The sequence below is a fragment of the Schistocerca americana genome, chromosome X, assembly GCF_021461395.2.
Source record: "Schistocerca americana isolate TAMUIC-IGC-003095 chromosome X, iqSchAmer2.1, whole genome shotgun sequence".
Lineage (NCBI taxonomy): Eukaryota > Metazoa > Arthropoda > Insecta > Orthoptera > Acrididae > Schistocerca > Schistocerca americana.
Window position 1 is genome coordinate 948057419 of NC_060130.1, and position 14628 is coordinate 948072046.

General features: G+C 43.0%; 1 protein-coding gene across 2 annotated transcripts in view; it reads right to left on the bottom strand.

Annotated features, from left to right (window-relative positions):
• The window catches only part of LOC124555018 (LMBR1 domain-containing protein 2 homolog), a 107301-nt gene that overhangs the window by 64857 nt on the left and 27816 nt on the right, over window positions 1-14628 (bottom strand). The window contains exon 3 of one of the 2 annotated variants that reach the window (XM_047128763.1): window positions 1683-1850. The exons of the other annotated variant lie outside the window; for it this stretch is intronic. Coding sequence (XP_046984719.1) covers window positions 1683-1850 — 168 coding nt within the window. The remainder of the gene's footprint in view (window positions 1-1682; window positions 1851-14628) is intronic. 2 annotated transcript variants of the gene reach the window in all.

Here is a 14628-nt window from a genome sequence, read left to right on the forward strand (position 1 = left end):
CGTCTCCATGAAGCTGGGCTACGGTCCCGCACACCGTTAGGCCGTCTTCCGCTCACGCCCCAACATCGTGCAGCCCGCCTCCAGTGGTGTCGCGACAGGCGTGAATGGAGGGACGAATGGAGACGTGTCGTCTTCAGCGATGAGAGTCGCTTCTGCCTTGGTGCCAATGATGGTCGTATGCGTGTTTGGCGCCGTGCAGGTGAGCGCCACAATCAGGACTGCATACGACCGAGGCACACAGGGCCAACACCCGGCATCATGGTGTGGGGAGCGATCTCCTACACTGGCCGTACACCACTGGTGATCATCGAGGGGACACTGAATAGTGCACGGTACATCCAAACCGTCATCGAACCCATCGTTCTACCATTCCTAGACCGGCAAGGGAACTTGCTGTTCCAACAGGACAATGCACGTCCGCATGTATCCCGTGCCACCCAACGTGCTCTAGAAGGTGTAAGTCAACTACCCTGGCCAGCAAGATCTCCGGATCTGTCCCCCATTGAGCATGTTTGGGACTGGATGAAGCGTCGTCTCACGCGGTCTGCACGTCCAGCACGAACGCTGGTCCAACTGAGGCGCCAGGTGGAAATGGCATGGCAAGCCGTTCCACAGGACTACATCCAGCATCTCTACGATCGTCTCCATGGGAGAATAGCAGCCTGCATTGCTGCGAAAGGTGGATATACACTGTACTAGTGCCGACATTGTGCATGCTCTGTTGCCTGTGTCTATGTGCCTGTGGTTCTGTCAGTGTGATCATGTGATGTATCTGACCCCAGGAATGTGTCAATAAAGTTTCCCCTTCCTGGGACAATGAATTCACGGTGTTCTTATTTCAATTTCCAGGAGTGTATATATGCAGGTAGTTTAGTTACCTGGACATTGAACTGAACTCAGAAAAGCAGAGTAAACAATTCAGACACACATTAAAATGACAAATGATAATTTCACTAATCTAAATAAAATGTTAACAGGAGGAAATTTATCAGCTGACAAGCAGGAAGTGCACATTACACAGACACTGCAGATTAGACATATGTGTAAAATTTTCTGTGTCTGGCATATCAACAGAAGAAAAAAAAATAGTCTGCAAAATTGCAAGGGAAATGCCCAGTGCTGTGTGATGTCAATTTTCTGATAAAATACTCTTACGGGAGGTCAGTGCAAAAGTTGAAATTTGATATTATATCCCTCATGAAATTTATACCTTCTGTGCATCAGACGTTCAATAGAAATCTTCTAAATCTAAAACTGGGAATGTTGATTGGGACATGTACCTAAAAATTGATGTTTTAAAATATGCACATGATTTCAGATTTTCATTATTTATACTTACTTGGTTGTGTGTGTCTTCTTTATGAAATGAAAGTAAATTTCTGCTGTCATAAGAAAGTATTTTTAGCTGATGAACCCTCAAATACCATGACTTTTATCCATTTCTGTACTAGAGATTTGAAAGATGACAAATTATGGATCATTCAAAAATAGATAACATAGCCTCTTGTAAGCTTTCAAGTAAAAGGACTGTCAAGTTTTGTACTGCTGTGCTAAAAATAATTCTGAAAGACTTGTGTGTCTGCCAAAAACAAACTTAGGAGTTTTTTTCTCAAAACTAACTCCAAATGGGATATATCCTTCCTCCACTGAGCCACCCAATTGTAAAAGCATGCTTTACTCACCCATAAAAATAACGGCTTGGTCTTACTGCAATATATATTATAAGAATGACACATATGAAGAGATATGATCCATAATATATTGCATTATCAATCAAAGCTGATTTAAGTTTACCCCGGATTGTAAAGTCCCCAGCTTTTATATATGACTGCATTAAGGGCAGTACAAGCCTGAAAACAAGAAAACATTTCATAGTGCTTGCATTAAATTGGCTATTAACACAAAAGAAGCATACATGACTAAACCTGGAACATTTATGCAATGAAGTAAGGAACTCTACGCTACTCAGTGCAATTGTAAATATGATGTCAATAAAGGTGATACGAGATTGGAGATTTTGATGTTAAACTACATACAGGGTGCATTCATGATGATGATGATGATGATGATGATGACGATGATGATGATGATGATGATACAAACTTTCAGGGATGATGGATAAGGTAAATGTATCAATTTCAGTTTGGGGACCCTGGTCTGGAAATGACCAAGTCTAAAGTTATGAGCGAAAATCATTCTGATGCCTGTGACACCAGAATACATGTACTAGTACTGTAGCATAAGCAACCTTCTGAGATGGTAGTATGGAAGAAAGTAGTAGCAGCAGCAGCAGCAGCAGCAGCAGCAGCAGCAGCAGTAGTAGTAGTAGGAGTAATAATAATAATAATAATAATAATAATAATTAGTCCTGTAAAGAGAGGCTCTAAAATGCATAACTTTAGAACTACAAGCACTTGCTCATTTATGATACTGTGAAACATCTCTTCTAATGGAGAAGTGGCCTTAGCTCTTAAGGTATGCATTTTAAAGCTTGCTTGTTTTGGTCCATAATACCACCTCTGAAAGTTGCCCACTCTATAATCTTAACAACAACAGTACTGATACATGTGTTCCACTGTCAGAGGTATTGGAATGATTTTTGTTCATAACTTTCAGCTATCATTTCCAAAGTAGGGTCCCTTACCTCAAAGTGATACATTTAACCTTCTCAATCATCCTTGACGGTTTGTAACATCACAGAATCACCCTTCACAAATCTGAAAAACTCAAGTCTTAAAAGCACTCAGACCGTAAGTTGGTTATGATGAAGAGAGAAGACAAAAAAATGAAGAAGAAGAAGAAGTCAGAGAGAGCAGAAGAGCAAAGATAGTACTTTGGCAGGCACTGTGTTAGCTTCAGTTCAGAGATAACAGAGGGGACAGATTGAGAAGTAAGGATGGATTAAAAGAAACAGAGAAATGAAAAGGGGAAAGAATAATGAAGTTAAGAACTAGAAAAAGGGCAAAAGAAAATGGGAAAAATAAAATAGAGAGAAGAAATATTAAAACAGAGAGGGAAAATTGAGTTAAACATATATCAACAATTGATTTCTAATAAACTGAAAAAGAGGAAGGATTGTTAACCATGTAGGAGGCAATCTGAGGGCATATGTTTTGGAAAGGTATGTGTTTTGGAAAGGTACTCTAAGAAATTATTTTAAACTCAACATCTATATTTGGAAAAGAATGTCAATCACAACTGAGATTTCATATCAACAAAAGAAAAAAAAATTTTTTCAAAATAACAACAATTATAGTAACAATCATTTTGGAATCAATAGGTTACATTATGTGCATGTGAAGAAGCAATCTAATAAAGCAGTACCCCTCAGATACACATCTATTCCTTTTTCCTGATCAAGGACCTGCTAATATGGAGGATTTTCTCTGAGAACCATAAAATCTCCACAAGTGGCAACAGCCACAAACTATAAGCAAAGTTTTTTTTTTTTCACTTCTGTTTTGAATTATGGCAGTTGGATCAGCTTAACTGACTTTGTATGGGATGGATCTTCTTTTATTCTCTGTAGACTGCTGTAGTTGAGTAGGTGTTTAAAAAACTCGTTTTCGAGTTTCATCTGTTCACGCCAGAACAATGAGGTTTTCAGATTTGGATATGATAGCCTTAAACTTACTTGAGTAAAGCTTAAGAAATGTACATATCTGCAGCAGCAGCAGTAGTAGTAATGTGGAAACCTCAAACAGCTCTTTTAGCAAATTTCTAATGGAGGTGGTAACTTCAGGAAGGTTGTAATCAAGGTCAGGAAATAGAGATACTTAAAAGGCAGAGCAGAATGAAACAAATCCCAACAACGTCTTGGGAAGAAGTCATTATGTTGAAAGGCTTAACAAGATGAGTGCTGGTGTGAGATACTAGCCACAAACTGGGTACCTTGTGAATGCCTGCAAGATAAAGTAAGGAACACAAAAAAAAAAGAGTAAAAGCGATAGAAATGTCAGGAAGAACTTCCCAGACAGTGATCAGCAGACTGTAAATCACCTGACATCAGTGTAGATGTATGAGCCAAGATAGTGCTGTAATGTGAGTGGAAATGCAATCTGGTACAAGTTCAAGAGAAATATCAAGGAACTGACAGGAGTTCTAAACTGAAAATGGTTACAAACGAGCTAATAGAGACATTAATTATTTAGTATGGACAAAGTTGTATGTAATGATGAGACTGTACAGTTTCATTACACACTACAGCTTTCATCTGAGATTTGTTACATACTGAGATACAGATGTAAAAAATCTCTTTAGGCAGGCAGATCTCTGGACATACTTAAGTATGTTATTAAGCCTCTTCCAACATTGCAGAAAATCTTGTATTGTGGGCTACCACAGCTGTATAACTGTACCATGGTGAAAAAGTGACAACTTCAGCTGTATGATAAATATTTATGGTCCACTAGTTTCACGGTGTTAGAGCCACATCTTCACAGATAAATATTTATTTTATACCTTGGTTCAAGCAATAACCACTAGATGGTCAAACATTCTCTGTCCAATTGTAATAATTTTTTTTAACCATCCAACATGTTGGTAATCAAGTTAACTTGACTAGTTGCCTCTTCAACAGTTAAAACAATTATTACAACTGGACACAGAATGTTTGGTCATCTACTGGTTACCACTTGAACCAAGTTATGAAATAAATATGTATCCCTGAAGATGTAGCTCTAATGCTATGAAACTTTGGATCATAAATAAATATTTATCATAGAGCCAAAGTGGTCTTCATCATCATGATGCTCTGCCAACATGGAATTGGAATAAAAGTATGGTACTATTATCCAATTTTGTTGTTTTGAGCATTTTCAAAATTTTCTGAGAATGTGCTGTGAGTTAAATTTACGACTTTTTTTTTTTTTTTTTAGAACAACACCTTCAGATCCTGTGTGTCTTAATTCTTTTGATATTTTGCAAAAGTTCTAAATCCTATGAAAGAGAGCACAGCTTGTTCACATCACAAATTTAATCTTCACAACAGAAAGCAGTACATCTCAATTCCATAGCCACAATAAGCACTCTGATGTTTTTTCACATACCACGCCAGTAAAAAATAAATAAAAACACTAGACATCTTACCAAAATGGCAGCTAATGAAATATTTAAGAATATCGGTAAATGCTTAAAATGACAGACTGCTATTAGCAACAATGAAAGGAGCAAGAATAGCCATGCTCATGATATAGGTGAGACACTGAGTAATCATTAAGCATATAAATAAGATGAAAATGTTACTGAGACTTTGGGCAATTGCTCCCTACAGAACAAACTAATGAAAAGCAATTTTCAATCTTGTTTGGGCATCTGTTGACCACTCAATGCCTGAATTATATGGCGCATGGTTACCTTCACATCTTAAGTTATTTGTATTCAATGTTTGTATAAATAGGAGAACTATTCATCCAGAATAAAAGTTCAGTTCTGTTCAGTCCTTTTCTGTTCTGTTCTGGTTGTACATTGGTTTTCATAATAAACATGCTTTCAGTATTTAGTGTTATGCTTAATCCGTTTAATCTGCTTTTGGACTTGAACTTGATTCTCTGTTTGGTAGAGACGCTAGGTATTTCAAGACATCTAAATCAACACTGGCTCCAATTAGACAACATAAAACTCAGTTGCCTACATTGGCAGGAACCAGAATACAAGCAATACATTCTTCCCAAATTCAATATATTCAGGATACCATGGATTCCAAAACAGTAACAAACAAGTTGCACATCAAGCATCGAATAAGTGTTTCTGGAAGTGCTTCTCAAGATCCAATGAAATGGCTGAAAGGATTTGACTGACTAGGAACCCCTTAAATGTGAGGTCGCGAAAAGCCAATGATGTTTACGGCATTCGATGCCCCAAATATTGTTTACCATGCAACCACACTATTGGCTGCTAATGGCAATGCAGTGGACAGACTGACTGACGGATTGATTGATTGAGGGAGGTTACGGGACTAAACGGCGAGGTCATCGGTCCTGCAGTTCAAAAGATATCTGCATCAGAGGTGTCAACAAAAAAGAGAGGAAGCTAAAAACACACACAGTAGAAGGCATAAAAGGGAAGGTCAAATTGAAGAACTGGAAAAACAGAGGGATAAAAGAGTGATCCTTGGATGGGGGAGTGGTCATGGGCCCCAGACCCAGAAAAAACAAAGAAAGGCCCCAACCACGACCTCTTGTCCCTCCTCCAGGGGGAAAGCAAAACCTTATAACTGAAAATAAAAATCACTTTCATGAAAGAAACTGAGGGCCTGTTCAGCCAACTGTGAACTGTCTGCTAATACTAAAGACAAGAAATTTGGAAGACCATACTTAGTATGAACGGCCAAAAGAAGGGGACATTCCACCAATATATATGATACCGTCAGTCTGGCTCTACAACCATATTGTGGGGGTGGCTTGTTACGCAAGGGGGAGGGGGGGGGGATAGGTGAGCCTAGTATGACCGATGCTTACATGGCATAAGCCTGTGGACTTCTTTCGAGAGGAGCAGAAGGAAAAACGCCAAATTGCAGTAGTCTCCTTCATTGTGCGGAGTTTATTAGTGAGAGCAATAGCGCACCAGATGTCATTCCACTTTTGGGGAGAAAGAGATTTGATGTGAATCATGAAAGGGAATTGGGGTGAGGGGTCAGTATCTGCATCTCTAGCCAAATGGTCAACCAGTTCATTCCCTATGATGCCCACATGACTTGAGACCCAGAGAAAGACAACTGAGCAAGCTGCATGGCCAAGGGAAAAGAGGAGCTTGTGGATAGCAGAGACCAAACGGCAACGTGTGTAGCATTGGTCTATAGCCTGCAGACTGCTCACTGAGTCAGTACATATTAAGACACTGTGGAGGCCTGAGTAACAAAATGGAGGCCCATGTTAATGGCTAGCACCTCTGCTATGAACACACTACATGATCCTGGCAATAAATGGTGTTCCTTGCCAGTAGGAGACTAAAAGCATTCCCGCCCTATCTATCATTTTAGAACCATCAAGGCAGAGATGGTAGCACCCTAACTCCCCAAGGATGGAACATACAAGACACTGGTATATCACAGGGGCGACAGAGACCTTAGGACCCTGGAATAGGTCAGCTCTAATCCGTTGTCAAGGCATCATCCAAGGGAAAGGGGGGCAGGGGGGGGGGGGGGGGGTTTGCAGGAGGAAATACACAGGGCACATTCCAGCAGTGACTGGAGATGGAGATCCCAACAGAGGGAAGTGAGATGCATTCCAACTGGCAATCCCACTCGAGGGCCGGTATCAGGAGGGAGACATCCCTCATTTGCAAAGAAGATGCGACACATGGGATGGTGAGGGAACATTCGAATGGTGGCTGCATAAGAAACCAGGAGGTGGCTTTGTCGTATTTGTAGAGGGGAAATCCCCATTTGTGTGAGGGGTCTGTCGACAGGACTAGTGCAGAAGGCACCAACATCCAAACACACCCCATAATGATGAACACGGTCAAGCAGTTTCAGAGTGGAAGGAGCTGCTGAGCAATAAACCTGACAACCATAACCTAGTCCGGACAAAACCAGAGCACGGTATAGATGGTCTGCACCTCAAGATGTGTGGGCCAGGAGGCGGAGAACATTAAGCTTCCACATGCATGTTGTCTTCAGGTGACGAATATGGGGCAACCATGTTAGATTTTGATCAAAAAGAAGGCTGAAGAAACAGAACTGCACTACAACATATAGGTGCTGGTCACTTAAATAAAATTCTGGATCAGGGTGTACTGTAGGTCTATGGCAAAAATGCATAACCCACTTTTCAGAGGGAGAAACCTGGAAGCCATGAGGAAGGACCCATGCAAAGGCCCATCAGATGGCACCTTAGAGCTGGTGTTCAGCAGATGCTGCTACGTGGGAGCTGCATCAGATGAAAAAATAATCGACATACGATGCCGGGGTAACCACAGAGGCCCAACAGAAAGTACAAGCCCACTGATGGCAATGAGGAAGATTGTGATATTTAACAGAGAACCCTGTGGGATACCGTTCTCCTGGGTCCGAGAGGTACAGAGTCAAGTGCCAACTCAAACCCAGAAGAGTTAGAGGCAAAAAAACTTATGGATAAAAATCAAAAGGGGGCCATGAAAGCCCCAGTTATGGAGGGTAAGTAAAATGCAATGGTGCCAAGCTGTGTCATATGCCTTATGTAGGTCAAAGAAGACCGCGACAAGGTGTTGGCAGTTAGTAAAAGCCTATCTGATTGCTGTTTCCAATCTGAGTAAATGGTCAGCTGCAGATCATCCTTCCTGGAAGGCACACCCATATGAGGACAAAGACCCTGAAATTTGAGTACCCAACATAATCGGAAGCTAATAATCCTCTTGAGCAGTTTACAAAGTACATTGTTCAGGCTAATCACTCAGTAGCAGTTGAGAGACGTCAGGTTTTTCTTGGGCTTAAGGTCAGGAACAACTATGCTGCCTTGCCATTGCAAGGGGGAAGGCACCTGCGAGCCAAATGTGGTTGAAGACCCTGAGTAGATGTTGCCTCTGGGTAAAGTCCATGTGTTGTATCATCTGGTTGTTGATGGAATCCAGGCCTGGGGCTGGGTCATGTGAAGAGGAAAGAGCCTGCACAAATTCCTAGTGAAGGGTTCATTATAGGCTTCAGTTTGGTGGGAATTGAAACAGGGGATAGGGTGGGGGGGGGGGGGGGGGGGGGGGAGGATTCTCCAACTTGTAGTTTCTGCCAGAGAACAGAGAAAAGTAACAGAATAGGAAGAAGACACTGATGCTGTCATAAAATGTGTTGCGAGGTGTTCTGCAAGGACCTACAGATCAGTACACAGAGCAGCCTGTAGGGTAAGAGCCAGGACAGCTAACTGATGCTGGTGCCCCAAAAGGCTAAGGAGCTTGGATAAAACCTGTGATGAAGAGACACACGGCACCAGGTAGGAAACACAGTGCTCCCAGCATTCCTGTTTACTCTGCTTAATAAGGCAGTGGCCCTTAGCACGGAGATGCTTACAAGTGATAAGGTTGATTTATGAAGAGTGTCATTTTAATCATTGCAGCACCCATCGGCGGTCCTATATAGTGACTGCGACATCCTCGGTCCACCGTGGTACTGGCTGACAATGAGGGGGACCTGAGAATAGGGGACAGCAGTACCAGCAGCACGAAGAATAGTGTCGAGACATCTTGCATGACCGCATTAATTAAATCCGAGAGGGAGGTGTTGAAGTGCATAGCAGATGTATATAAAGCACAATTAGCTCTGCGGAATGACCAACGTGGGGGCCTGTCTGCTTGGCGGTGGCAGGGTAATGATAGAATCACTGGAAAGTGGTCACTATCACAAAGATCATGGGGTGATCAATGTAGTGAAACCACGGGAGCAGGGGAGGAGATCATGAGGTCAATAGCAGAAAAGCAAAGCCTGTAATAAGTTGGCCAATTAGAAGACCCTTACCTGTCAATGTGGCACTCCCCCACAGGTGGTGGTGTGCATTGAAGTCCCCAAGGAGGAGATATGAGGGTGGGAGTTGCTGTATTAAGGTAGGCACTTCATTGTAAGAAAGTGGTCTATCTGGTGGGAGGTAGACATTGCTCGGGTTGTTCGCACTCGTACTGCTATTGCTTCCCGGTTAGTATGAAGGGGAATCGAGTCACTAACAACATTGGTGCAAAACAAGGAGCAGATCCCTCCAGATGCAATCCTGGGGCCAGCACGGCTCTGGCAGTATGCCCGATAACCCTGAAACATTGGAGAGTGGTCATAATCGAAACGCATGTCTTTAAGAACAGACAGAATGCAGAATAAGAAGAATCAAGGCATTGTATTTCCAGTATGTGACGATAATATCTGTTGCAATTCCACTGGATTAGTATACAGCGAGAGTCCAGGTTAGACATAAAGAAGCTGAAAGGAATTCCTGTCACTCAGTCAGTGGTCATCACTGCCGAGAATGGCATTACATCCATAAATAAGATGTCAGACGCAGGTTGTGAGGGGGTAAATGACATGTGCGGGGGCAACAGGGAGGCCTCCTCCTCCTCCTCCTCCTACTACTACTCCTACTACTACTACTACTACTTCTACTACGGATGAGTGCAGGTCAGGGCAGCGAGACGCCGAGGGGAGGGGGCCTGGGAGAGGGAGGGGGGGGGGGGGGGGCGCCATCACTGGTGGGTGCCAAAGAAGTGGCGCAAATTCTTTGGCCAGGGAAGGGGAGCAGCACCCAGAGTGGAGGGTGTGGCAACCCTAGGAGAGGGGGAAGGCGAGGAGGAGGGGGACAGGGTTGAGGTACGGAAGAGGGAGAAGAGGGAAATGACATAACAGAGGCAAAAGTTGACAAAAGTGACACTGGATGGAGTTAATCATATTTTTGGCAAGCCTCAGCATAAGTTAAGTGATCCGGGGACCTGTACTCTTGGACGTTATTTCCTCTCTTGTAAGCTGAGCAACCTGATGAGTGTGGAGTGTGGCGTCATGACAATTTACACACACAAGATGTGGAAAACAGGGGCTTCCCTCCAGAGGGTCCACCGTACAGCGGGAAGACATATGCCCATAACGCAAGCACCAAAAGCACCTCATGGGTGGTGGGATGTACGGCTTCATGTCAAATCAGTAACTCATGACCTTGGCCTTCTCTGGGAAAGTATCTCCCTCAAAAGCCGGAATAAAGGTGCCAGTACCAGTGCGGTGGTCTTTATGAACTTGCTGCACACATCAAACAAAATGAATGAAGTGTTGCTCCAGATTATCCTCATCAGTTTGCAGGATGAGGTCCCAACGAAAAATCACTCCCTGGACCACATCAGTGATTGGTGAGGGGTAATGGACACCGAGACATCACCTTCACGTGCATGAAGAGCTGCAGATTGGGTGGCAGAAGTAGTTTTGATCAACAGGGAGCCCGATCACATCTTACTGAGAGACTTCACTTTGCCAAACTTGTCCTCAAAATTCTCCACAAAAAACAACGGCTTTGTGGCAATTAATGTGTTCCCGTCATCCTAGTACAACCCGGTAGTTGGGAAAGTGTTTCATCCCAATATGGTGAGCCTGGCCCTCCTCCCAGGGTGTAACCAGAGGAGGGAAGGCTGCAGGTTCATACAAACCAGCATTTAATGAACATTTACCACTTGGAGCTACAGTCTTTGGAGAACAGCCAGATTTTTGCAGCTTGATATGCTTCATGCACCAAGCATCCGGCCTGATACCACCCACTCCGATTAGGGGCTGTCCCCATGGGCACAACCCAGTAGCCGCAGTAACTGGCACAGCAGCAATTGCTAGGTGTTCTGATGCTCCAGGATAACAACCAGCCACTCCTTGGCATACATCGGGAGGCAACAGCTCAAGTATCAGTAGTGTGATCCATGTGTTGTCAGAGGGTTCAGCCAGATAGGTACATAACAGCCCCATCACACGGACTAGTTACACGTGCTGGGGCTCTAGCAGGGTGGAGGGGCCTACGGTGGGGAAAGTAGTGGGGGAGAGGAACAGATACTCAGAAGGGAGTTCTTCCCTAAATGGCTCACACTAAAAATAGAACATTTAGAAGTGGAGGTCAAATCTCAAGGGTGGGCCAAAACACCAAAAAGGCTGAAAGAAAACAGGCAAGAAGAACAAAATTGGAAGCAATACAGAAAACCAGATGGAGGAGAGCCAGTTCAAAATAAATCAGAACACCAAGAGCAGGGAAGAAGGGGGCAGCATGGAAGAAGTGAAGTTGGGGAGGGAGGGGCTCGAGGAAGGAAATGCAGCCAGGGAAGGAAGAATGGGCTGCAATAGCTCAGGGCCCCATATGTATTATGCACCAACCCACGAAAGAACTGTGAGCCCCCAGGGAGGCAGGGCATGGGACTGGAGGTATCCAATGGTGAGCACAGCATGAGGTTACAGGGCACAGTTGAACCACTTAGTCGACAAGTAACTCTCACCTTTGTTACAGTGCTAGTGGTGTTGATACGAAGCAGAGCAATGGTGATGATAAACAAAGCAAACATTGCATTTAATGTACAACAGTTGCTGAAGTTGACATTTCACCAGAAAGGAACCCAAGGAATTTTACAGACTGAAAAAGAAGTGGCAAATGAAATGTTAGCATGTCCGCAAGATGAGTCAGAAGAACAAACATTTGCAAAAAAATGGCTCTGAGCACTATGGAACTTAACATCTGAGGTCACCAGTCCTCTAGAACTTATAACTACTTAAACGTAACTAACCTAAGGACATCACACACATCCATGCTCCAGGCATGATTCGAACCTGCAACCGTAGCGGTCACGCGGTTCCAGACTGAAGCACCTAGAACCGCACGGCCACACCGGCCGGCAACATTTGCAGAACAGAGGACAATATGTCAGTGTGTTTCCACTATGAACGTCCCGCACATGTTGTACATCACTGCAGAGAAAGAAGGTGAATTTTTGATAACTACTATTCTACCAAATGTCAACCATCACAACATTATTATTCATGCTAGTCAGATCTAGATGATTATAGTCGACCTGTGGTATGGAGCCCACTGCCGTACTCTGTATGAAGAAGTTGCTCCCCAACACACCATAGCCATTCGCTGTTGCCATACAGAGGTACCACCAGCCAGACTTACGCCTAGCCACCAAATTTAGGAAAACTAAGCAAGGTAACCATCTATAGAGTTGAAGACACCACAGATAGTGGACAACAGTCTTCAATAAGTAAGGAAATCTGACTGACATCATCATCAATGGCCACCCTGTCTGAGCATTAGTCAACTCAGGAGCTTCCTTTTCTGTAATGCCAAAGACTTATCATAGCCAACTAAAAATAGATGGTTTCATGATATGAAACTGATTGTGCTGAAAGTCACAAATGGGAAATACAGGTGGCTAACAGGAATGGGTATTCCAATAACTATCAATGACAGAATGCAGCTCTATGAATTTGTTGTTTTAGTAGAATGTAATGTACATTACATTTATTAAGAAAAATGTGCACAGTGTGCTCTAGTCCTTGTTTTATTACTGAGATTCATCCTTCTGCCCCCCCCCCCTTTTTTTCGCATATATTCTTCCACAATGTTCATTACACAATTCACACACGCAGTCTCCATTCAGCTGGTGGAACCTAGTTTTGGCAGAACTTGAGGTGAAAACCATATGTTGCCTATTATTTACAACATGCTGAAGTTTGTAGTTTGCCTGTTATCATTCTTCCATTATTATGGCATCAATTGAGTAGAAATTGTACCAGGTAGAGCTTTTTTCCTATGAGTATTTGGCATGTGCTTTTGTAGGCCTTTGTGTTTGGCAGGAGTATCTGCATTCTGACGTTGTCTATGAAGGCTTCTTTTGTTAAGATGTCAGCCAGTCTTGGAGGCACTGACTTCCTGATTCCCATGATTTGCTTCCTATAGCAGGATTTGCCTTTCTCTAATGTTACAAGGTTGTTCATGTAGTTTGCCCAAGACTGTGTGGGTTGTTGTGCCGTTTGTGCTATGGCCATTTTAAATGGTGTTATTGTCAGTTTTACTGAGAGTTATTGAGGCTGTTGGATATTGTAAATTGCTTTTATTACTGCTATTGTTCTTTCTTCCACATGGGTGTTGAATGATGTTTGCAGTGTAAATATTTTGGAACCACTTCTAGGGGTTTATTTTGGGAGGTCAGAGCATCTTTTGTGAGAGTTTACCAGCTTTTCTGAAAATCATGTGTTAGGTTTTGTTGTGATTTATTTGTAGGTCATTTTCCAAGGCCCAAGATGTGAGACTGTTTAGCATCTTTTGTAGCTCTTCCTTGTCTCTTGAACTTTTATCACATCACCCACATAAAGTACGAGTGTTGCTGTGCTGTCCATAATTATCTTTGTGATGTTTGCTGTTATGATGCTGAACAGTGTCTGACTGATCTGGTTTTGTTGTAGCACTTCATTTGCTTGTGTTAAATTCTTGGATAGCGTGATACCATCAGACATTTGAATGTGGTTGTATCTTATGATGTCAAAGTACTTTTGTTATTTGGCATGTGTCACCTATTAACAGGTTGAGTTCTCGGATGACTGTTTTTCTGTTAATAGCTTCGATGGCTCAGCAGAATGTTATGATGATGTTATTCTCAGCTGGGATTTCTTGCAGGTATCACAAGCAGCCATGGACTGTGGAAGATCTGAGCTCCAGACTGGTGAAGCTATTCCAAGAAGTACACATAACAAAGATTTCTCTGGGCAGTTGTTTGCCATTGAAGATGATGTTATCCCACAATCACGAATGAGATGAGTTCCAGTCATCAATTGAGATGCTCAGTTAAATTGTGAAGCTTTTGTCAATTGCTGCTAAGACTCACAAAAGAAATTTATGGGCAGCAATCTTGAAGTGTTTCCATGGCGCTCCTGTGATTCGTGAAGACCCTGAACAGAATCAGATGCAGCCATCACTGACCATACGTCTACCGATCCACTACACACTATTTAAGCCACTGGAATGCAAGATACATAAGCACATGCTGCAATTACCTTCGGGGCATATGGTACCAATTCAGACTGCAACAGTGCCATTCCACCAAACCAGAATCGACCTCTAGGGGAAGTTCCTGAAGTCAACACAAGGGAACTGATGTGTAATGGTCTCCACTGACTACCTTACTCACTATGCAGTCAACAAAGCTGAGCCAACTGCAAGGTTCCTT